The 23,958-nt window shown below is 42.2% G+C and overlaps 2 protein-coding genes across 2 annotated transcripts in view; both read left to right on the top strand.

The window, feature by feature from the left end:
* Nucleotides 1–1,938: 1,938 nt before the first annotated feature.
* Nucleotides 1,939–4,734, top strand: SLC18A3 (solute carrier family 18 member A3). Its single transcript, XM_075347295.1, has 2 exons — nucleotides 1,939–2,231; nucleotides 2,627–4,734. Exon 2 carries the CDS (start codon nucleotides 2,778–2,780, stop codon nucleotides 4,353–4,355), a length of 1,578 nt encoding a protein of 525 aa, XP_075203410.1. The 5' UTR covers nucleotides 1,939–2,231; nucleotides 2,627–2,777; the 3' UTR covers nucleotides 4,356–4,734.
* A 1,137-nt stretch (nucleotides 4,735–5,871) lies between these two features.
* Nucleotides 5,872–23,958, top strand: part of CHAT (choline O-acetyltransferase) — a 180,597-nt gene continuing 162,510 nt past the window's right edge. Inside the window, exons 1-2 of the mRNA XM_075347294.1 lie at nucleotides 5,872–6,313; nucleotides 15,570–15,675. Of these exons, the coding sequence (XP_075203409.1) occupies nucleotides 15,613–15,675 (63 nt within the window). The 5' untranslated portion in view covers nucleotides 5,872–6,313; nucleotides 15,570–15,612. The remainder of the gene's footprint in view (nucleotides 6,314–15,569; nucleotides 15,676–23,958) is intronic.

The raw sequence follows: 23,958 nt of genomic DNA, 5'->3' as shown, positions 1-23,958 counted from the left end.
TACGGGGACTGCTGGTGACTAGGCACGCACGGGGAACAGATCCCTTGAGTAGACATCCATTTATTGATCTGCTAAACCTGCCGGTGAGGGGATTAGAGGTACCTTACCAACCATACAGAGTCTGAGCCTCAGCAGCAACGCAAGGACCCATAAGGAGACAGAGCTTGAAGCCATCTCACCTAGTCCACGCTGCCGGCAAACGGGCCAAAAAGGGAGAAAAGGCAGTAGCGACGCCCTGGATAGACCCCACGGTACTTCAAGTCAGGGGTTATCTGAACAAAGAAGTGCTAGGAAGGCAAGTTAATGGTTACCCTCAGATCAGCCTGAAGGAGTTCCGGGTTCCACCTGGTTTGTCTCAGCATCGCTCGGGTTACCTCACGATAACAGCAAAAGTGAGTAAAAACAAGTTGAAAGACTTTCCGGACTGAGCCTGAGTTATTCTGGAACCTGTTGTTCTACACATCCGAGCCCCTGGGGCCAGCCTCACTCACGGGAGGACATATCATCCGACTGCAGTCTCCATCAGCCCCAGACGCTCGTTAAATTTGCAGTGGCGGTCACCCATATCCCTGACCGCAAACCGTGAGTGGCGTCACGACTCATATATACACAAAACCGACATACCTGTTGCCATATATACCCAAAAGAAGACCCTGAGGTGTCCCTGATAGCACATAGATGACATACGGATAGCACATGAATGGCACATGGATGGCATTTGGATGGCACATGGATGGTTCATGGATGGCACACAGATAGCACATGGATGGCATATATGTGTTTTTCGTGGACCCATAGACTTGTATTGACCCTTGTCATTCAGGCTGCCAGAAAAAACAGGCATGTTTCTGTGTGTTTTGCATGGACACACTTTACGGTCAGTCTAAAAGCAGGAAATGTGAATAGAACCATAAGTTATGATGGGTATGTGCTATCTCCGGGTGTCTGAATGTGGCCTAAGGCTGCGCTGTTTTATGGTTCAATCAGAAACTTCTGGCTAAATCCTTGAAAAATGGAATTTGGATAGAGGCCATAAAGCCACTGCTCAACACATAGTGGACTTAGCAGACCCCATTCTTTTACCAAACTTTTATTTATTTTCAACAGTGGTGACGTTTCTAAAAATGGGTGGTCTCCAGCTGAGCATGGAGTAGATTATGAGGAAAGAGCTGCTATCTGTCTGCAAAATTTCAGCAAACCGTTTGTTCTTTCAGCTCACAAAAAAGGCTTTCTTACATGTGTCTAGCAAATATAATGTTCCTTTAAGAAGCATTTACATGTCATATGGCCCGTTTCACATATCTATGCCGTGTGGACTGTGCTCGGCTCACAATACTTGAGCTAACGACCCATTGATGGGGGGCTTCCTAATATCCCCTCTGACTAATCATTATCACTAACCTAACAATGTTACCACAATCATATTCATTCTTTTTCACAATTGAATTTCCTCACAGGTCAGTGATTCTTTTATTCACATGCCTCGCTTTGTTGTTAGTTTGGGAGGGGGCAGAAACCTGCATTTCTAATGGCTTTTGCTCATTCATTCTGCTTCGCAAAAAAACATTAACTCATAACTTCTGGATTGCATAAAAATTGATCAATCTACGAGGACTTTTTTACAGTCAAAAACTTTGCAAAATGTATGTATAACTATTACTCTATAGAAGTATTAAAAAACTACTACATCCTTCTATATATGCAGAGAATAATTGACAGCAGTGAGGGAGAGAAACAGTTAAAATTCTACATGCCAAAGAAAGAATTCTCCAACACAGAAAAAAAAACAAGTGTCTTGAGCAAGGGATTACCTCTCCTATGTATGATGCTAGATAAGGGGAGGGTCAGCGGCTAGTAATTGGTTAAGGTTCTTCCATGTGTTAAATTAGCATAAGGAGACGCCGCTCCCAAAGTAGCCACTTGGGGGCCAAAGCTAACTGTGCGTCACAGCCTTCAGTGGAAAGAAAGTATAGGAATCAAGAAGCATGCAACTCAATCTGTGCCAATGGCATCACAAAAGGAAGGATGGAGGCTGCTGGGGTGAAGTGGATACCTCTCCAATGGTTCAATCACAGCAAGATATGAAGCTCAAATCAAGAAGCAGCAGCCAGCACTAATTAAGATCTTCTGTATGGACGAGGCTGCGCTCATCTGCTCACTTGCTCAGCATTCACAATCTGCTGTGAGGATGCATCTCGTGAACAGCAATTGATTTACTAGCAAACCACAAAGTAAGTGTTTTCTTCCACTCTTTCTGAACAAGCAGGGATATCAATTTGTGAAAATGGGAATGGGAAAAAGAGGAAAGAGAATGTTAGGAATGGAGAAAAGGGACCGTCAGGATTCTAGTCCAAAACAGTAATCTAGAAATGTCCCTAAGAGATTACTTGTTATAACCAGTAACTAAAAAAGTGTTATTTCTATTGGAAATGGAACATCATCAGCTTTAATTTTTTCCGCTTCCATTTAATTTGTGTGTTTAGCTAACTTCCACTTTACTTTTTCGATATGTAGTTTTCATATGTATCAGCATTAGAACTATTCTTTCCCCCATATCTATGACAGCCGAAAGTCCTATTCATGTCCATTATGATCACCTATAGATCTTTGTGTCCTTTTTTTACAGCTCTTTTGAGTGACTCCCTGTTCATGGACTATCGGATCTCCTGAATGCTCCCTCTAGGATCCAAGCTGCTCTCCTGAGACTTGTTATTCAAAGTGACAAAGGACTGCCTGGATTTTCTGTCGCTTACACTTTAGCAGTGAGAATTGAAAACATGGCTTCAGAGAATACACCAGGGACAGCCAAGTCTGCGGTGGAGAAACTATCCAATGCCATGGGGGAAAGAACTAAACAAATAGGCTCCGCCATGAAAGAAGCCCACCACCAGAGGAGACTCATCCTGTTCATTGTCTGTGTGGCACTTTTTCTTGATAATATGCTTTACATGGTGATAGTACCAATCATCCCAGACTATATACAAAGTATGAGGCTGAATAGTGAAAAAAACTTTAGAGAAATAAATTCTAGTTCATCTTACTCAAATAAATCGATCATCAGACCCCCGTACCCAACAGAAAATGAAGACATCAAAATAGGAGTCCTGTTTGCCTCCAAAGCTATTTTACAGCTGCTTGTCAACCCTCTAAGTGGCACTTTTATAGACAGGGTTGGCTATGACATCCCTCTGTTTATTGGACTTATTGTAATGTTTCTTTCCACTGTCATATTTGCTTTTGCAGAGAATTATGCTACACTCTTTGTAGCAAGAAGCTTACAAGGTTTGGGATCTGCCTTTGCAGATACTTCTGGGATCGCTATGATCGCAGACAAATACACAGAAGAAGCAGAGCGGAGCAAAGCCTTGGGGATAGCATTAGCATTTATCTCATTTGGGAGTTTGGTTGCACCCCCATTTGGAGGCATATTATACCAATTTGTGGGTAAAAGAGTACCATTCCTCATATTAGCCTGTATTTCCCTCATTGATGGCATACTCTTATTAGTAGTTATAAAACCTTTTGCGAATCGGACTAGAGAAAATATGCCGGTGGGCACACCCATCCACAGACTAATGATTGACCCATATATTGCAGTTGTAGCTGGAGCATTAACCACCTGTAACATTCCTTTGGCATTTTTGGAGCCCACCATAGCGAACTGGATGAAAACGACTATGGGAGCCTCTGAGTGGCAAATGGGTCTGACTTGGCTGCCAGCTTTTTTCCCTCATATTCTAGGAGTTTATATCACTGTAAAGCTTGCAGCCAATTACCCTCAATACCAGTGGTTTTACGGTGCTATAGGAATGGTTATAATTGGTGCTAGTTCTTGCACTGTACCAGCCTGTAAGAACTTTGAACAGCTTATTATCCCCTTGTGTGGTCTATGCTTTGGCATTGCCTTGGTGGATACTGCACTATTACCCACTTTAGCCTTACTTGTAGATCTCCGCCATGTCTCTGTGTATGGAAGTGTCTATGCTATTGCAGATATATCTTACTCTGTGGCTTACGCTCTTGGGCCTATAGTTGCTAGCCAGATTGTGCACACTATGGGTTTCACTCAGCTTAACCTTGGCATGGGACTTGCCAATGTACTCTATGCTCCAGCTCTCTTGTTTCTCAGAAATGTGTGCCAAATGAAGCCATCCCACTCAGAAAGAAACATCTTGCTTGATGAGGGACCTAAGGGCTTGTATGATACCATTAAAATGGAAGAGCGCAGGGCAAAGTCCAACAAGGGCTTACATAAAGGGGAACATATACAGGACAATACTATGGACACTTACAACGGAGCCCAAACAGGTAAATACATGTCTGATGAAGAATCCTCTGATTATGAGTATAGCTAGACAAAGTTTTATGCAAAAGGTGGTAGGGCAGACACAGAAGAATCAGCCATATGTTTATGCACCAACATGCAAATCATAACTTGTACTTTCCATTTTCACAATGTCACTATGCTTTCTGTAACACCTTTTTTTATGTCAAGTTTTTGTTCTTCCTTAAAACATTAGAAACCATTAATATGTCATTAATACATCAAGAACATTCTAGGTAGTAATGTACTCCCCTTCAAAAGAAAACTCGGTGCAGTATTGTGAAAATGTTTATCTGTCTATTTTTAAAGCCAACTCTGTGTGAAATACTGTATATCTGTACAAAAAAAAAGATAATTATATGAAATAATACTGTGGCATATTCAGGGAAATAAAGTTGCTAAATATTGTACATATCTAGTTTGTGAATTAATTCCATGAACGATTCTCTAAAGTCCCATGTTTGTGTTTGTGCTGTAGCACAACATAACAATGAAAATCATTCATAGAAATTGAACAGAAAAATAAAACTTATCATATACATATTCAATGCACTTCCATGGAAAAAGTGAATACAGCAGGGAAGAAATACTAGTCTGGAGCTCATGGCCAGCTATAGGAAAATATCTCTAGCTCAGAACATCATTAGTCTTCCGATTGATAGACCTGCTTCCCAATTCCTGATTACTTTAGAAAACAGGCTTTTTCTATCAATAAATACATAATACGGGGTGTCCATCAAACGTCTGAGAAGATGACGGCTCTCAAGAAGTATAGAGGAAGCCCATTAATCAAATTCCCACTCGTCTACACTTCTCACCATCTAATAGATCACAGACCACTTCTCATAGTGAGAGCCCGAATGCTGGAATGGATTTCATTCAGAAATCACAAAGCAGTCGGGCTTCGTTTCCACATTAGTCACATTCAATTTCCTTAATTATGTTCCTGGGACACTTTTTCACATTCTGTTAATATGTCTGTAGAGCTGAGTATTGCCTCAAAGTTCTCCAGATAATCTTCCCTAATTAACACAATGGAATTATGGTAAAAGTGTAAGAAATGTCTAAAATAAAAGAGCAACACAATTTGTAAATGAACTCAACAAAATGACCAATAAGTAATTTTGCATAAATGTTGGAGAGTTTAGTTTTCTCTTAAAAATGAAATCAATACCTAGGGTAAAAACGGACAACATCAAAACTACGCACATCTTACAATTAATAAAAATGGTCGTTAATAACTTTCCATATATTAAGTGAAAGAATTATATTAAGTGAAGGAATTACATATATTAAGTGAAGGAATGAAGCTAAGAATTTTATATGTTCCTATTCTAGACTGTCAATCAATCATATCACTAATACACAAGTCTACAAAGTATCAATTCAGTAGAGTAGTATCATGGTCCATGCCAAAACCTTATCAAGTAACTAAAGAAATATGTTCGGTTGGGTGAAGTTGCACTCTGGAGGTAGGCAGGTTCTTCAAGCAGATTTTGTTTCCAATAAATGAAATGCCTACGAATAGGAAAATGAGGGGAGGAGTTATACAGCAAGAACACCAAAGGTGGGCAGGAAGAGGTGGCTGGGGGCAGATCTTCTCTAACACTAGTTCCTTGGTCCAGATCATGGAGTGCTACTGGATAGTGGCTCTGTGTTCTAGTGGTGGGGTTAGCATAGTGCCATAGACAGCGGCACCACCTGCTTGTGGTAGGGACAGCACTAGTAGCTTGGATAGCTGCACCATCTTCTAGCAGGTGTGAAAACTCTAAGTACCATGGACAGCTGCACCATCTTCTAGTAGGTGAGGAAACTTTAAGTACCATGGACAGCAGCACCATCTACTAGCAGGTGGGGACACTATAAGTACCATGGACAGCAGCATAGGCGTCACCTTCAGCCACTCAGCAGCAATTGTCCCTACCATCAGTCCACAGCTACTTGCTGTTTCTGTGAAGACATTCTGAGACAGATCAACTGAAGACGAAGGTAAGCACTCACATTCCCTTATTGTAACAGTTTAAGAAATGAGGCTTTTAAAGTTTTCACTCTCTGGAGTTCTGCCGTCTTTATAGTATTTTAAATGCTAGATACAATTGGCACCTGGAAGAAGCTGTTCAATGTTTTAGTGGCTGAACAATTCCAATACATTTAGCTTTCAATAAATGTTAGACAAATAAATATTAATGTCCAACCTTCACGCCAGAGCTCCGTTAGCTCAATTACATTAGGACTATGTCGCAGCCTTACAACAAACATATATAAAGTCCAGAAGGCAATGTATAGCAAAGAGAAGCTATGAAGCTTACTAGTAAAGTTCTAAGAGTTAAAAAACAGAATTTCCCAAACAATTTAATAGACTCAGAATTGAATCTGCAGATAAAACCTTTGGCTCTGAATGTAAGGTAGCCAATTGATGCTTTCTGTGGTTATCTAAATTATTAATGAAGTCAGTGAGATCTCATCAGCAACCTTATCTGGTAATCATTGCTATTTAGTACGCTGCATTGCTGTAATTCCACTTTCCATATGGTAAGAAATCTATTATGTAGGAAGATCTGGAATCATCAGGAACATAAACGGCAAAATATAACAAATAAAAAGATGTGAAATATATTATTGCCCTAACAATAATCAATCAGTACAAGCCACCAGTTCTCCACAACTCAGGTCCGAATACACACAAACCATCAATGTAGCTAAAATCCACAGGTATGATCGGAAACTTTTAGACAACTCTTTACTTAGTAGTTAATAAAATTCACCAATATTTTTATTATGGTGACAGAAAAATGAAACCTTCAGATCAATCCTTATATCAGCGGCGATGAAGAAAGTGGACATGGCTTCTTATTATGCCTCTTGACTATTCAGGACATTGTAGCGTTATATATTATATGTCTTACTGCTGATTGTCTCTGGGCTGTAAATCACTTGTGACAATCTAGTTCCAGTTTATTATTTTGGGGGGTGCTGAGTACCTGAGATTTATTTCTTTTATGAACAATAGCATCATATAAAGGAGCCCAGATCATCCCTAATTCATTGGGCGGGCTGTGTGAGGCATAGTTTACGGCTGCATAGTTCACAGTCAAAGAAAAGAAATTACATTCAGAGTCATCATTTGTTTTTGACACAAAAGAATTATTAGAGGAAAAATTGAGAAAAATATGACTTTTGCATTTGTACAGCAACTTCTCAGCTCGTAATATGATACACGATGAATAACTATTATGTGACGTGGTGTCTCATTTTATATCTTTACAAATCAAGAAAGTAAATGAAACAAATGAAATGAAATGCTAAATTTTAAAAGTTAAACAAATTTAAAGATAGTGATTAAATATCAATCACAGTAAGGCAGATTTACTAATCCCGTCCAATGTTTACAGCAAGTTCAGGCCATGGAATCTGAATGCAGTAAATTGAATACAGCTTCTTAAACAATTTTGTCAAATCATTAGATACTTTTATCTACCTTCACATTGTGTACCAGTTGTGTTACTTTATGCCACTCTCTTGGCGCAACTCAAAGCGCAATGTCACATGTTAGCCACACCCCTCTTAGTTAAGCCACTCCCCCTTGTCTGTGATTTGCAGACAGTGTTTTAAAAGCAAAATTTTAACCTAACTGTGCTAAAATTTGGAATGTTTTCCATCGAAACTTTATATTAGTAAAATTATCTCTATGGTCCTACTTTTTGTCTCATTGTATATCAAGAAATACCAAACTTCCATTTAAAGGGTATAATTTTCAGCTTGACATTTTATTATCTTTACTCTAAAAATAAAGTACAGTGGAACCTTGGATTACGAGCATAATTGGGTCCGGGACTGTGCTCTTAAACCAAGTTACTCTTATATCAAAGCGAATTTTCCTAAAGGAAATAATTGAATTGCAGACAATTCGTTCCACAACCCAAAAATAGAATATATACTGTATACATACAAACTGTATATATATATATATATATATATATATATATATATATATATATAAATAAATATATATATATAAATATATATAAATATATATATAAATATATATATATACACAAGCTTATTACAGTAATACAAAATAATGTACTGTGTTCATATAAAATTATTACAGTACAATGATACAAAATATTGGATAGTAAAAACATATAAAACAAGTTAAACTGCACTTTAGCTTACAATACAATTGTTGCTGTGCGGGTGGTACACTACACAGAGAAAAAAATGATGTATAAATATGACAACCTTAATTCTAGTACAGTACACAAAAAACACACCCCAAATTTAATCTCCCAAAAATAAGGGCCTAACTAAGCCAAATGTGGGATAGGAATACTGCACAGGCAATTTCATTACAGTACAAGCAATGGGCTGTATCGGTTAGCAGAAAGAAATAACAGTACTGTATCCACAAATGCAAATTGATAGACATGCTATATAGTATATACTGCATTCTACAATGGTATACAGTACATATCTACAGTAAGTTACCTCAAGAGCGGGTCAGAGCACGGTGAATGGACCGAACTGGTAGTGTGCACAGTGAGTATTTGCTCTTATTGTAAATTCATGCTCTTAATTTTAAACCAAGTTACAAATTTTTAAAAATCTTTGCTTGTCTTGCAAAACGCTCTCAAACCAAGTTACTCTTAATGCAAGGTTCCACTGTATTTCTTTAATTCAGCAAATCATTTGATGCCATTATTTTCATTTCTAAAATGCTTCCTCTATATCGAAATGCAAAAATACAATATAAAAGACATAAAAGCTTTATTATGCCGACGTCATTGTAGTATAATTAGAAGGAAAAACATGAGACTCTGGACATGATCGACTACTAAATATGACTCCAAGTCACAGATAATGAAGACACAATGTAAGGTCGTCTCATTGGAGACCATCCCTATCAGGACACAGGGTATGGTGGCCTAGGCCTACTACTGTGTTGGCAACCTGCTAATTCTAACAGGAGAAGCAGTGGCCAGCAAGGTCTTTAACCTGAAATAGTAGGATGACATGACAGCTTTTCAGATAAATGTCTGTCCATTGAAGACATGGACATCTTGGGTCTCCTAAAGCAGTTGTACCGACAGGGAATATAAACGGGTGAGGAGACACAAGCCTCACAAGAATTCATCCATCCAAACAAACCTTTTTTAAAAATAATTATTTCACATACTAATGTCCACAGCACATTGTCCCTAAATTATGTCCATAGAGTGAAGCCACCTTGCAGCCCTTCACTATTCTGTCCAGAAAGAAGTGTAATAAAAAATGCAATTGGAGCACAATCATAATATTAACACACATTTACCACCACGAACACACCACCTAGCATTACCCCTAAATATTATGAACCATAATAGTGCGCATGACCGCCAGGTGTACGAGTCCTAGCTTCAAACCCATGTAGTGCGCATGACCGAAAGTCCAGGATCATGCAAACTGAGCCGAAATCCAGGACTTGGACGCGAAGGCAGAGGAGAGGTAAGCGCGACCATCCTCTGATGCTGCGCATTCATTAGTATGTTAGCAAACCCATAGGGGGGCGTACTAACATACTAAAGGGCCAACTAACCAGGGGAAATCACACCCTTGCGACTAGTCCCCACTCTCATTAGCATACAATATAAGATCTTTAGAAATACTTTAATAAAGATCTCTTTATCTATGCTAGTGTATACAGGGACAGTTAGGCAGGGATTAGCAATATGCTCCCAGAACTACTCGTGGTTCTGGGTGCATATTGCACCTGACAGGTTCACTTTAAGACAATGATTCAATAAAACGTTCACAGGCTGAATAAGTATACAAGTAAAAGGAGTGAGGCAAATGCACACTGTGCAGCAAAATGCTGATCAATAACACACCTTAGGGCCAACCTCATGCTACCTGAAGAGACAAAACAATATGGTTTCAAAATACCTTCTCAGTCCTCATTTTGTAATACAAAATTCTGAAAATAAAATAGCAGATCCTAAAGGGAATCTTTCGGTAGGATCAACCCTCTTAATCCATCTATATGGGCATGTAGGTCATAAGCTAAATAAAATGATGCCTTGATATCTGTGATCCAATGATTATTTCTTAAAAATCCATGTTTTTTCTTATATGTGTATATATAAGCTGTTAAGATCTTTGGGCCGGACATAGATCTACTTGAGAATCAGCCTCCAGGGCTTATTATAATTGAAAGGGGCTGTTACCAGTAAGAGACATGTAATGACTGATAGTCTGCTATCCTGATCACACTGTTAACACCTTTTTCATTTAAAATAAGCTCTGGAGGCAGATTTTCATGTAGATCAGTTTTCGGTCCATAAATCTTAACAGCTTATTTATACAGTAGACGAGTAGCAAAGTGAATATAGAATAGAAAAAATGCCTAAAATATACCTTTTAATAATTATCAATAAAAAGGTCATTTAAATGACCCTAATTTTAAAACAGACATGACATGAACATGGAAGTTAACCCAATAGCCAATGGCCCCGTAGGCAGTGTTCCCATCAGAATCTGCCAATTCCTTTATACATGTAAATGGCCCTAGGCTTATATGTAAATAATAAATTCAAACCTGGTGCCCAAAAATCAGCTCCACTCAAACATAGATAGGGAAGAAAAGGGAACGGTCTTATCCAATCTGCCGTGTTATCCCTTTCTTGTCAAAATGAACACCGCTGCCAGATGATATGGTTAGCAAAGATCAGATAACCTGGTCCTTATTCTTGTGACACAGGATCCTCATAGACTGTAAACCAACTCTTGGCAGAGTGTACTGTCTCCCAACGCGTTTCCACAATCATCAGGGGAGAAACATAATCAATGATTCTGGTCAATAAAGACCCCTATACTGGCACACACTGTAGAAAAAATGTACATACATATAAACGATAAGTCAAAGGTCCTTTCAAAAGAAGCCAGTTAAGTCACATAGCAGAGAACTTACTTTCATGGACCAAAGGCATATCCTGCGCAGAGCGCGTCCATGGTACCGCCAGACAAAGTTTTAAGCGTACCGGCTGCCCAGTATGTCATCTGACGTCACATCCGCCTCCCGCAATGTGCCCGCCCCTGGGTCACATGATCGTGGTTGGAATGCGTACGTCATTGATGGCAGTGTCCCAGAGCGCACAAAAGCGTGCGCGCAAAGACACCGCTATAGTATCACATGATGATGGCCACACATCACGCCTTTATAAGAGATAAGGCACCAGATCGCCATAGAAATGGCCCAATAAAGCAAGGTGGGCCACAGAGAACTCGCACATTAAAGTGCAAGTAGTCCAGATAGGATATGCAGGCAATCGAATCTCAGCAGCAGTAAAATTCAAAGAGCAAAGGGCAGTGTAGGAGAAACTAGCGGCCCGGAACCCCGAAAAGGGGAATGCTACAAAAGATGAATGACCACCTTTAAAAAAGTAAATTACTTATGGTTACCAAAATATGCCACACAAGCAACGGATCCGGAGAAACAGGGAAACAGGGGGTTTAAAAAACTAACTCAGATGTTATAATGGGGACAATCGGTCAAGGGTAGAAAGAGGAAGAAACAACCACCACCCGGGTCCTACAGATAGCAAATGGCCCTAATCCAAATAACATGGCCCTACCTGGCTGTGGAGGTCGGCACCCTAGGAAAGGACGGTGGATGGTGCCCCCATTCGGACGGCAACTCGCCCTCCTAAATCTCCCTATCCTATTCTTCCAAAAAGGGTGCAAAGGAGAGGATGTCATTTAGACCCTGTGGTTTGACTGTCTTGAGCCAAAAGATCCATTTGGTTTCCTGTTTGAGGATCTTATTGTCCCAATTTCCTCCTCTTATAGGGGGTGTAATGACATCAATACCCTGAAAATTTATCACCTTAGGGTCATCCGCATGGTTCTCCAGAACATGTCGTGCTAAAGGGGTATCGTTCCCTAGGCAGATGTCACGAATGTGCTCCCCTATTCTTCTCCTGAACTCCCTCTTGGTTTTACCGATGTACTCCTTAAGACAGATACAGGTCGCTTTGTAGATCCCTCCCTTAGTTCTGCAATTAATGAAGGACCGAAGTTCATACTGTTTCCCCGTGACACTCGATGAAAAAAACTGCCGGTTTTCAAGGAACCACAAGCAATACAGCCGCTATATCTAAAACAGCCCCTAACATTGCTGGTCAGCCACATCTTGTTATTGCTCGTAAAATGGCTATGAACCAGTCTCTCTTTAATCGAGTGAGCCTTTCTGTAAGTTACTGCGGGTGTCCCGGGAAGGAATTTACAAATTTCACCGTCCATTTTGAGAATGGACCAGTGCTTCTCAAGAATTTTCCTTACCTCCCCCGATCCGTTGCTGTATGTGGTAATAAACCAAATAAAATTGTCATCCGGTACAACCTTACCAGGTGGGTGTAATAGGTCATCTCTGTCCCTTTGCTGAGTTTTGGCAAGGGCTTGGTTGATGACATGGTCAGGGTATCCCCTATCATGGAGCCTCAGACTAAGATCATGTGCCTGTACACGAAATCCCTGTTCATCCGAACAATTGCATTTTAACCTAAGGAATTGCCCTTTCGGGATTCCTTTTTTCAGGCCTGTAGGGTGTCCACTCTCCCATCGTAGAAGGGAATTAGTGGAGGTCAGTTTTCGATAGGAACTAGTCCGAATATTCCCCACTGAATCCCTCTCTACCAAAATATCCAGAAAGGGCAATTTTCATTTGTTAGACTCATAGGTGAAAGCCAGGCCTAAAGAATTGTTGTTTAGTATGCTGACCATCTCCTGGATCTCATTCTCCGTACCCCTCCACAAGACAAACACGTCGTCTATGTAACGACACTGTGGCGCCCCTGAGGCTTCCGTCACCACAGAGATATTGCACCTCAGCCAGAGGTGTGATATCCCATCCTGGGTAAGAATGGGGTCACCTACCAGTCCACAGACTAAACTTGCAGACACCAATTGGTAGGCATTCACTGGGTCAGGGATAGTGGCAGCAACCCCCATAGATGTATTCATGGGGCTGTAAGTCCTATTTCTGGTCCCAATAGTGTGGGTGGGGCCTAGTAAGTGGGTGTGTGGGAGGAGTCAGAAAGAGAATAGACAAGGGAACCAGGAAGTGCAAGTTCAGTCAATTCTAGAGTGTGAGAGGGAGAAGGAGAGGGAGGTAGTTACCTCAGGAGAGTGAAGGAGTAAAGTCTGAAGAGAAAGTGACAGAAGGAAGTTCCTGGTGGAGATCCTGGGGTCTAGTTAGGCCCAGGTGACACAGAGGAAGAAAGGATTCCAGGGCCATGGAAGGGCATATTGGCTCGTGGCCTGTTCCACTGAAAGATCGGGTAGAGGAATCTGGCTGCATTCGGGGACGGTCCCCAGACAGAGGGAAGAAAGACAATTCCTCAAAAGTAACATCGAAGGCCCGGGGGTGGTTGCAAGCACCCAGGGCCACAACCTGCCACAGATCCCCTGTGAAGGGGGCAAGGTACAACTGCGGTTAGCTCCCTTTGTTCAGGCCCTGTGGTGGGGGCCAAGACCAGCACAACTTCAACGGTCAAGGCTAGGAAATCAGTCAGGAAAGAGACACAGGAGGGGTACACCGGTATTGACCTTCGAACTACCCGGGATCGGCGGAGGCACCTGACAGTGGATCCCAGCATACTGTGGGCAACCGGTTTGCTAGCACCTGGACTCAAAAACAGTGAGTAAAAGATCTTAACTGCAAGCCCTGTGTCGTCTGATTCCTTCTGCACCTCATCCACAAACACCATAGAACCTTCAAAGTACCAAATGTTGCACCGGGGTACCCGCTCTACCTGTGGAGAGCAAGCAACATCTCAGCTGCTATAACATCAGCCCCGGAGGTCCCTTCCAGCAGCTGCGGCCCTAAAGAGCTGCAATTTACCACAGGTGGCGTCACAAATCTTTCATAAACTTTATTATAATCATGACCCCCACAGCCGCCATATTAATTGACCCAACCAGGGTCACGGAGTCGGGCCCCGCCACCGCTGACTACCCAGGACTAGTCCTGCCTGACACCGGGTCACCCAAAGCCCTGGGGTGGGCGAGTCAACACCATAGACCAATCTTATCGTGGGGGATTGGGGACTCATCGCCGAAAACAATTGTCTCCTCCCACCAGCCGAGGAGGAGATTTGCATACGAAGGGGCTACCGGCTCCCCATCGCGGTCCCCCTCAGCTGGTGGTAGATTTGTCCATCAAACAGGAAGACATTGTTTTTCAAGCAAAACTCCAGAAGGTTCAGCAGAAAAATGTTATGATCCTCAAATTGTCTCCCTCTACTTCTCAAAAAGAACTTAACCACCCGGAGACAGCTTATTTATACAGTATAACAAAAAAGTGGATTCTCAGAAATAAGACATCAAATCGCACATATTAAGGTATCATTGTATTCAGCTTCCTATAACCTTAGTGTCCATAGTGACGGCTTACTAGAGTTGATCTTACTGGCAGATTCCCTTTAATTCTTGGCTTGTAGCATTCTGCATAGAAGTGGAATAAAATCTTGAAATACAAGTTATTAGCTGGCTGTTATGAAGCTAAGTTTTATGAAAGGGGGTTTGCCAAAGCAAACTAAGTAGAAGGATGTCTAGACCTTTGCTTTGTTTTGTAGCAATTGGAACCTCCAGTCCATTTTCTCATTGGTTACAGCACAGCTTTCGCCATTGATCACAGCACAGCATAAAAAGGGATTCACAATAATCAATAGACAATATGTTTTAGGCCTTTTTAGAGCTAATTTGTAGATCTCAGAAGCAATGTGCACTTTCTACAGCCTTTAGAATATTTAAAGAATTTAGTAAAGCCTTTGGTTATTGAGGCCTCTGCGTTACCTTTACCTAATACTAAGCAGGTCATACCAAGGTATGATAGAAACAGGACACATTGAATACACTTGAAGAATGGCATACACATGGGTGGATATATCATTGGTGCAACCTGTGCAGCCGCAAAGGGCACAAGGTGGGAGGAGGCCACTTATACCTCCAAAATGATGAGCTATTGGACTGCAAAGGGCCCATAAATTGTTCTTGCACTCAGGCCCTTTTCTCTCTTGTCAGAAAGTGGAAAGTACAGACACATGACAAAGAAAAATATGGTTGTGGCCACTTGCAATGGCATACATTTGAGCACTGATGAGTGTTAATCAACAATAAGAAAAAAACTAAAAATAATTTAATTAATCGAGAAACAAGGTGAAATATTTATTTATTTATTTTAATTTACAAATTGTATTTTTTCCGACAGATTTTACCACCTTGAAAAAACACATCTTTTTTTCTATCGCAAAATGCCTGTATTAAAGGAAGCCACACTTGAAAAGTCTGCGAGCAAAGGCAGCAAGGAGGCAGAGGTAGGACAGCTGCGTGATAAAGTGTCCTGCATGTCTGAGTGGTAAAGAGAATAACAGTATTTTCATATACATGGTCATTTTTAATTGTCTCCCAGTTTAAACTGTCAAATTGATGTTAGACTTTTTATTGTATGTACTGTGCATGATATATTGAGGTATCGGATGGTCACAAGCCTCTGATGTCACGGCGGTGGCTTCGAGCGGTGATGTGGCCGTACCGGGCGTGGGAGACAGGCTTTGCAGTCTAACTGGTGAAAGAGATAGAAACAAAAGTCTTGTAACTTCAGCGGGAATATTCCACAGGTAGAGATGGAGAACTGTCTCTTTTTAAACAAAGGTGCAACCAGCCCAACAAGGTGGATTCCACTTGAGTGTAGGCAGCTCACTGGGTAGAAGGCTTCTTTTCCTCTAGTTCCGGTGGAGGATTGCCAACGAGGTACACAACATTCACATGGCTATGGGTAGCCTGGATGCCTGGTAAGGCAGGGTTCACAGTCTTTTCATCAGCACCTGCCCAAGATCTGACCTCTCTCAGAGCTGCTCCACTCAGATGACTGGTAACTATGGCAACTTTCTGCTTTTCTGACAGAGGGAACAGTTCAATCAGGATGTGGAGTTTCTCCTTGAAATCATTTAATATGTGGAATTCACCTGTATATTGTGGCAGCCAAACAGCGCCTGGTATGTAAGGCATGGTTAGTGGCAATATGGGAGCCACAGCTGCATCCCCCCGAGGGTTATTGGGATTAGGCATTTTCACAGTTATTAACCCCTGCCGGTTTGTGACTCATCACTCCAGCTTCTTCAGATCTTTTTAGCACGCAGGATCCTGTTTGTGACACTAGGAAAAAGGCTCTGTGCTGCCACGAAGGCCTCTGATGTCACGGCGGTGGCTCCGAGCAATGATGTGGCCATACCAGGGGTGGGCGAAAAGCTTTTTGTAATGGGGAATAAAATATAATATTTAAAAAGGGGAGAAAGAAAAATCTATGTATATAATTGCCTTATTCTGTCTGTCTGTCTTGCTCCAAAATAACGTCATTACAGTGACAACCGTTGCCACAGCGCGTGCGCTAAAGAGCCTGCAACCAACGGCTCAGCTAAGGCTCCCTGCACACGTAACCAGGGTACACATCGGGTTACTAAGCAAAGTGCTTTGCTTAGTTACCCGATATTTACCATGGCTACGTGTGGAAGGAGCCAGCACTAAGTGGTGTACGCTGGTAACCAAGGTAAATATCGGGTAACCAAGCAAAGCGCTTTGCTTTGTTACTCGTTAGTTACCCTGGCTACGTGTGCAGGGAGCCTAACTGAACAGGCCAAACTACGGGCCGACAGGACGACAGGCGACACTTCCCCACTCGGCTCCGCCCCCCGCACTCCGCATTTATACACTGAACACACACACACCTGTCCCCAGCCATGCAGTCCCCGCCACCGAAGTCCTCAGCGCCATGTGCCCACTCAGCTTTACTCACCCCGCACTCCGCCTCCCGCACACATTAGGCTGCTTTCACACTTGCGTTATGAGGCATCTGTCACAGTGCGTTGTGTGACACATGTGATGGATGCGTTGCAAATAGTGAGCTAATAAAGTAACGGATTCCTGTAAAAGAGCGGTTTTATTTGTTTTGTCTTTTTTTACTGTTTCGCTAGGAAAGGGAGATTTGCGGTCAGGAGGAGAGAGAGGTAACCGCAAATCCCCTGAGTGACTGCAGTGAGCCGCGCGGGAATGAGGGCACAGATGATCACGCGGCTTACTTCAGTTGCTGCGTGGAGCTGATAGAGAGCGGTCGTGTTCTACTGCCACTACTGTCAGCTTCATGCAGCAAAGCTGAAAGCGTCGTGGGACCTCTGTGGATTATGTCAGACCTGGAGGGTTATTTGGGGGTTTAATAAGGGTTTGTTTTTGTCTTTTATTCCAAATAAAGGATTTTTTCAGGTGTATGTGTTTATTTTCTTTAACTTACAGGTTATTCATGGAATGTATCTCGGGGAGACACCTGCCATGCTTTACTTAGTACTAAGTAGCAGCTATGGGCTGCTGCCATGAACTCCTTATTACCCCGATTGCCACCGCACCAGGGCAATTCAGGATGAGCCAGGTAGAGTCCCGGGACTGTCGCATCTAATGGATGCGGCAATTCCAGGTGGCTGCTGGCTGATATTGTTAGGCTGGGAGGCTCCACATCACGTGGGGCTCCCCTTCCTGAGAATACCAGCCTTCAGTCGTGTGGCTTTATCTTGGCTGGTATCAAAATTGGGGGGGACCGCACGTCATTTTTTTAAAATTATTTATTTATTTTACTGCACAATATAGACCCGCCCACCGGCGGCTGTGATTAGTTGCAGTGAGACAGCTGCAACCAATAAATAGGCGCCGGTGGGCGGGGGAAGCAGGGAATACGAGATTGAATAATGAGCATCCGGCATTTTCAAAAGAGGAAAATCCGCCGAAGCTTTGTGACAGCCGTGCAGTGCCGCACCCGTGATCGGTGAGTATGAGAGGGGGGAGAGAGATGCGGAGTGATTTTAAACGATTTAGATCATTCTGCTGGACATGCTGAGCATGCTCAGTAGAACGTGATGGAATTTGTCAGCGGATTCCGCCGCATAGCGGCGGAATCCGCCACCATAGACAATCATTAGACACCTTGGCGAATTCCAACATTTAGTTTTCTGTGGCGACTAGGCACATGGCGCCACATCACCATCAACTTTAACCAGACAACAGTATTGAAAAAGGTCAAAAACAATAGGAAAAAAATTAAACCAAAATGTTAAAAAATGATGGCAAGCTACCACAGTTTTAGAATGCTGTATACCTTAGTTTTATGTATTTCAACAGAATTTAATAAGCAACAAACTGAAGCTCTCAAGCTAATTAACTACTATAAAGCAATTTTTAGATGCAAGCACTCCTTCACTACTAGGCAGTTTTAATTTTTATTTGTTTTTGCACGTCCATATTTTTCCACCCCTTTTTCCAAGAGCCAGCTTCTTATTCTTATACCTACATTACCATATGAGTGCTTGTGGGTTTTTCCAAGACGAGTTACAGTTTTGAATTACAACATCCATTTTACCACACAATGCACTAGAAAAAAGGAAAGAAATCAAAGTGTCATGAAATGGCAAAAAAATGGGATTCATACATTGTGTTTTTTGTGCAGTAAAGATAACCTGGCAACATAATTTCACAGGTCTGCATAATTACAATTATACCAAACAAATAAAGTTGACATGATTTGTTAAATAGGTACATAGCTACATACTGTAGGTTGAAAAAGGATGCAACAAGTTCAACCTCCTTCCACCAGTTATATATTTTCTGTTGCTAATGACCAAAATTGTCAAAACAAAAGGAAAATGAGTTCAAAGGGATGTAAAAATATATCAGTTAAACCCAAGCATGGTACTACAAAGGGCAGAGTGGCCCGAGCTATGTGCAAAGCAACAATTGAAATTACCAAAGATACAAAAAACAAATAGCCAATTAAATGTAAATTTTATTAAAGTAAATTAAAACAAGGTAAAAACAGGTGACTAAAGGTGGTGTCACACATAGCGACGCAGCAGCGATCACGACCAGTGATCTGACCTTATCAGGATCGCTGCTGCGTCATTACATGGTCGCTGGTGAGCTGTCAAACAGGCAGATCTCACCAGCGACCAGCCCCCAGCCAGCAGCGACGCGTGGAAGCATAACTAAGGTAAATATCGGGTAACCAAGGAAAGCACTTCTCTTGGTTACCCGATATTTACCTTAGTTACTAGCGTCCGCCACTCTCATGCTGCCAGTGCTGCTGCCAGTGCCGACTCCCTGTTCCCTGCACTCCTAGCCAGAGTACACATCGGGTTAATTGCCCGATGTGTACTCCAGCTACGTATGCAGGGAGCAGGGAGCCGGCACTGGCAGCCGGAGAGCGGCGGTGCTAGTAACTAATGTAAATATCGGGTAACCAATAAAAGGGCTTCTTGGTTACCCGATGTTTACCGTGGTTACAGCTTACCGCAGGCTACCAGACGCCGGCTCCCTGCTCCCTGCTTGCTTCAGTTCGTCACTCTCTCGCTGTCACACACGGTGATGTGTACTTCACAGCAGGAGAGCAACGTCCAAAAAATGAAGCAGGACATTCAGCAACGACCGGCGACCTCACAGCAGGGGCCAGGTCGTTGCTGGATGTCACACACAGCGACAGCGATGGGACGTCGCTGCTAAGTCACAGAAAATGGTGACAGCAGTGACGTCATTGTCGTCGTCGCTATGTGTGACACCACCTTAAGAGACACCAACAAAAACAGCAAGGAGGAGATATGTAGTGAAAGATATGGCTGTACAAAACTGTAGATAGCCCTACTCCATGCTACCAGAATTTTAAATAAAGACAAATATAAAGCACAAGTGTGCATCAGAAAGACTCCAATAGGATAATGCAGGACAAAACAATAAAGTACAAACAGCAAGTTAATATAAAGTAGTATATAAAGGTATATCAGTAAACCAGATCTAATAATGAATTACCAAGTGGCATCTCATCCTGTTGGTGCTGGCGTCCGTCCCTACACGTGTTTGAGCATGAAAGCCTTCCTCAGGGCTGTTTTTGTTGGTGTCTCTTAGTCACAGTCACCTGTTTTTACCTTGTTTTAATCTACTTTTATAAAATTTACATTTAATTGGCTATTTGTTTTTTGTATCTTTGGTCATTTCAATTTTCTGTTGCTAGATTATATAAAACCCGTAGATGTTCGGGTTCGGCAGATCCAGCTGGACTATAAAAAAAAGTCCGATTTGGGACCGGACTTGACCACTGACGCTGAACCTCATATAAGTCTATAGTGACTCACACATGAGTGTTGGAAAATGGTGTTATTTAGGGCTGGGGGGCTGCCAAAACAAGCAAAACAGGGATTAAAGCAGGACAATTATATTTACCGAGTCTCCGCGCAGCATTCACACTACTTCTCGGTTTGGTCATTAACGCTCATGAATATTCATTACTTCCCATGCCCACCCTCTGTGACAACATCTGTGATTGGTTGCAGTCAGACTGCTGGCGTGCCGGTGTCTGTGATTGGTTGCCCCCACAGTAACTGTCTGGGTCCCAGAAGTGAAGTATAAGAATACCATACTATGAAGAGAAAGACATGGATCGCACATCCCAAAAATACATTGATCTAAAGCCGCTAGGCAAAAAATTAAATAGAACATGAGGTTCTTTTGTTACCATTCTGATCAGATTGTATTAAGCCCACTGCCACGTCACGGCAAACCTCTTGAGTGGGTCCCTAACCTGACCTTTTTGTGTGGCACTGTGCACTGACCACCGCCGCAGCGACAAAACGCCAGCAGGGCGGGCGACCTGGTGCCTCACAGCACCCATGCTGCAAGGCGAAGCCTCCAAGGCTCCAGGCCGCGCCGCCCCACTGACACGACACCACCACGACAGCAGCCACCACACAGCACCAGCACACAGTGAGAGGAGCTGTGCACTCACCTCCCACTGGCTCCCATATGTGAACTGGGAGCAAAAAGAAGGCTGGCCCCTCTTGCAGTCTCCTGCTGATTAAAAACACCTGTGCCAAATGGGGAGAGTGCAGATCCAAGCAAAAAAAGAGGGGGATAGCCTGATATAAATACCATACTATGAAGAGAAAGACATGGATCGCACATCCCAAAAATACATTGATCTAAAGCCGCTAGGCAAAAAATTAAATAGAACATGAGGTTATTTTGTTACCATTCTGATCAGATTGTATTAAGCCCACTGCCACGTCACGGCAAAGAATAGAGATAAATATTTGTAACAAATGATGTAGGGTCCCCCGTATTTTGATACTGTGCTGAGCACACACTCCTACAAACACTGGCATGTTATAACTAAGATTCACTTTAAGGTATTGAGTTTGTGTAGACAGCTAATAATTGCTATTGGTTACCTTGTCTGCTCTCCTTTGACAAAAATATGGAGGGAATAATAATAATATGGCATCTATTATATAGGCACACGGGCAAATCTGTATCAATAACCTTGCATCATAAAAGAAGTGTGTATTAAGTGATATAAGCTACCTCATTTTGCACTGGAGGCAGCTTACATGTTTTTTTAATTATTGTTGTGTTAATTTATTGCTGTATAATTAATAAAGTTGTAGAGGAAATCTTATGAACAATAACAGTGATAATTGTCACTTTATCCTCTTATTAACATAGTAAGGAGATTTTTTTGGATTTCAACCAGCGCAGATAAAGCAGACAGCTGGGCTCATTATTTTGGCTTTGTATCAAAATACTTGGGACCCCATGCTGCTTTTTTTTTTCCAAACATTTTTTATTGATTTTTCAAATTTGTAAAAACATGTAAAAATATCGTTGCAAAAGAAGAACATTCGTCTGACATAATGTGACATACAAAGGGGTGATACCCCAATTTGGAATTCCATGTTGCTCTTTGATTTAAGATAGTATACAATACCATTAAACCAAAACAGTGGTAATGATATATAATATAGCATATGTAATAAAATTAGTTAAATCTCTGTGTCGTCCCTAAATTATTTCAATTTTGCTGGCGTGCCTTAGTATTCCCAACCGTCTTGTCTCCCTCTCCCTCCAGAGCCCCCTCCTAGGTAGTTCTCAATTTACCCAGGCTATCCTGGATATCACTCAGGGGATACCACTCCGAGTGAACAAAAGGTGCCATCAGATTATTTATTTCTCCCTGTGTGAATTGGCTTTCAATAAAATTTCTCCATCTCCCAAAAAACTTGTCAACCCATCTTTATCCCTCTCCATTTCTAGTTTTTCCAACTTCAGAAGGTTGTGTAGTTTGCCCACAACCTCCTTTAAGGATGGGCCCTGCCTTTGAATCCAGTGTTTTAAGATGCAACGTTTGGCTATCATGGCTATATCATGCATTATTGCGTATTTTCTCTTTTCCTGCGTGCTCGGTCCTCCTCCTACTCCTCCCTCAAAGGAGTGGAAAATCCACACCATTAAGTCTAGATTGCTAAAAATTCCCCATGTTGACTGGGCAAATAGTCTGACTTGTTTCTAGAACCTAGCGATTGTCTCACATTCCCATAACCCATGTAGCATATCCGTTTTCTCTTTTTAACACTTAGGACACTACCTATCCCTTCCTGGTATGTTGAAACCCATAAGGCCCTATGTAGAATTCTGAATTGAGTGTCTCTCCATCTCTCATTGGTGATATGTTTCCGCACTTGTACCCATCCTTTCAATATGTCATCTACCACTTCTTGTCTTCCCAATTGTTTCCCCCATGCTGTTAAAGTCCGACTATCCTCTCGTGAAATAAGCACCCCCCTTAGTGATCGATAAATTTTAGAGACATTTACACTTGTTACATCGCATTCCAGTAACTCGTCAATCAAACTTCTGTTCAATTCTCTTCCAATCACACCAAGGTCTCTTATTATTCCATGCTTCAATTGCTCATATTGGATAATATGTGAGCTATTAAGGTTGTACTTATCCAACACTTCCCGACCTGTCATCAACCTCCTGTCCTCCACATTCATAACATCTATCATTCTCCTGACTGCCTTCTCTTTCCATCTAGTAAATAGCTTGTTTTCTCGTCCCAGGGGAACATTTGGGAATGCCCAGGGGTTCAAGTACTTGGACACTTTCCATGAGAGACCCAGTTTTTTCCTTACCGACTTCCAGGTTAGCATGGTGTCTCGGAATACAATTGAGTTCCTTATGTGTCCTTCAACCCTGGATAGTGGCGAGTGCAGAATGGACGTCGGATCCTACGGTGACGCATATTTGGTTTCCATGACATAGTCTGAGTGCCTACTTGTTCCTCTCACCCAATCAATCACATGTCTTCTGATACATACAAGATTATACTCTCAAACATCTGGAAAGTTTAGTCCTACCTCCTCCACTGACTTCATCAGCGTTCGCAACTTTATTCTGGGTTTCCTTCCCCTCCACACAAATTCTGCATACGTTGAGTTGAGCTTGTTCACATCCAGGGCCGGCATCAGCACCCAGCATACCGGGGCAAATGCCGGAGCCCTGGAGAGCTGGGGGGCTCACTCGGCCTCGTCACTTCAGCTACCCCGGGCCGGGCCTACTCTCCTTCAGTTCTGCTGCCCCCGGGCTGAGTTCCGGGGACCGCAGTCCTCGGCAGGAAACTGTGGCTGCCGTCCCTTAGCTAATTTCACACTTGCGTTGCAAAAAGTGTGATAATAAAGGCCATGGATTCCAGTGAAATAAGTTTTCTTTAGCCGAGAGAGAGAGCCCTCATC

This window comes from Anomaloglossus baeobatrachus, chromosome 5 (genome assembly GCF_048569485.1).
Source record: "Anomaloglossus baeobatrachus isolate aAnoBae1 chromosome 5, aAnoBae1.hap1, whole genome shotgun sequence".
Classification (NCBI taxonomy): Eukaryota; Metazoa; Chordata; class Amphibia; order Anura; family Aromobatidae; genus Anomaloglossus; species Anomaloglossus baeobatrachus.
The sequence above is the reverse complement of the archived record's forward strand: the minus strand, read 5'-3'. Positions and strand labels throughout refer to the sequence as shown.

Bases quoted from the DNA above. Each gene is read 5' to 3' on its own strand.
- SLC18A3 (XM_075347295.1), top strand. From the start codon at position 2,778: ATGGCTTCAGAGAATACACCAGGGACAGCCAAGTCTGCGGTGGAGAAA.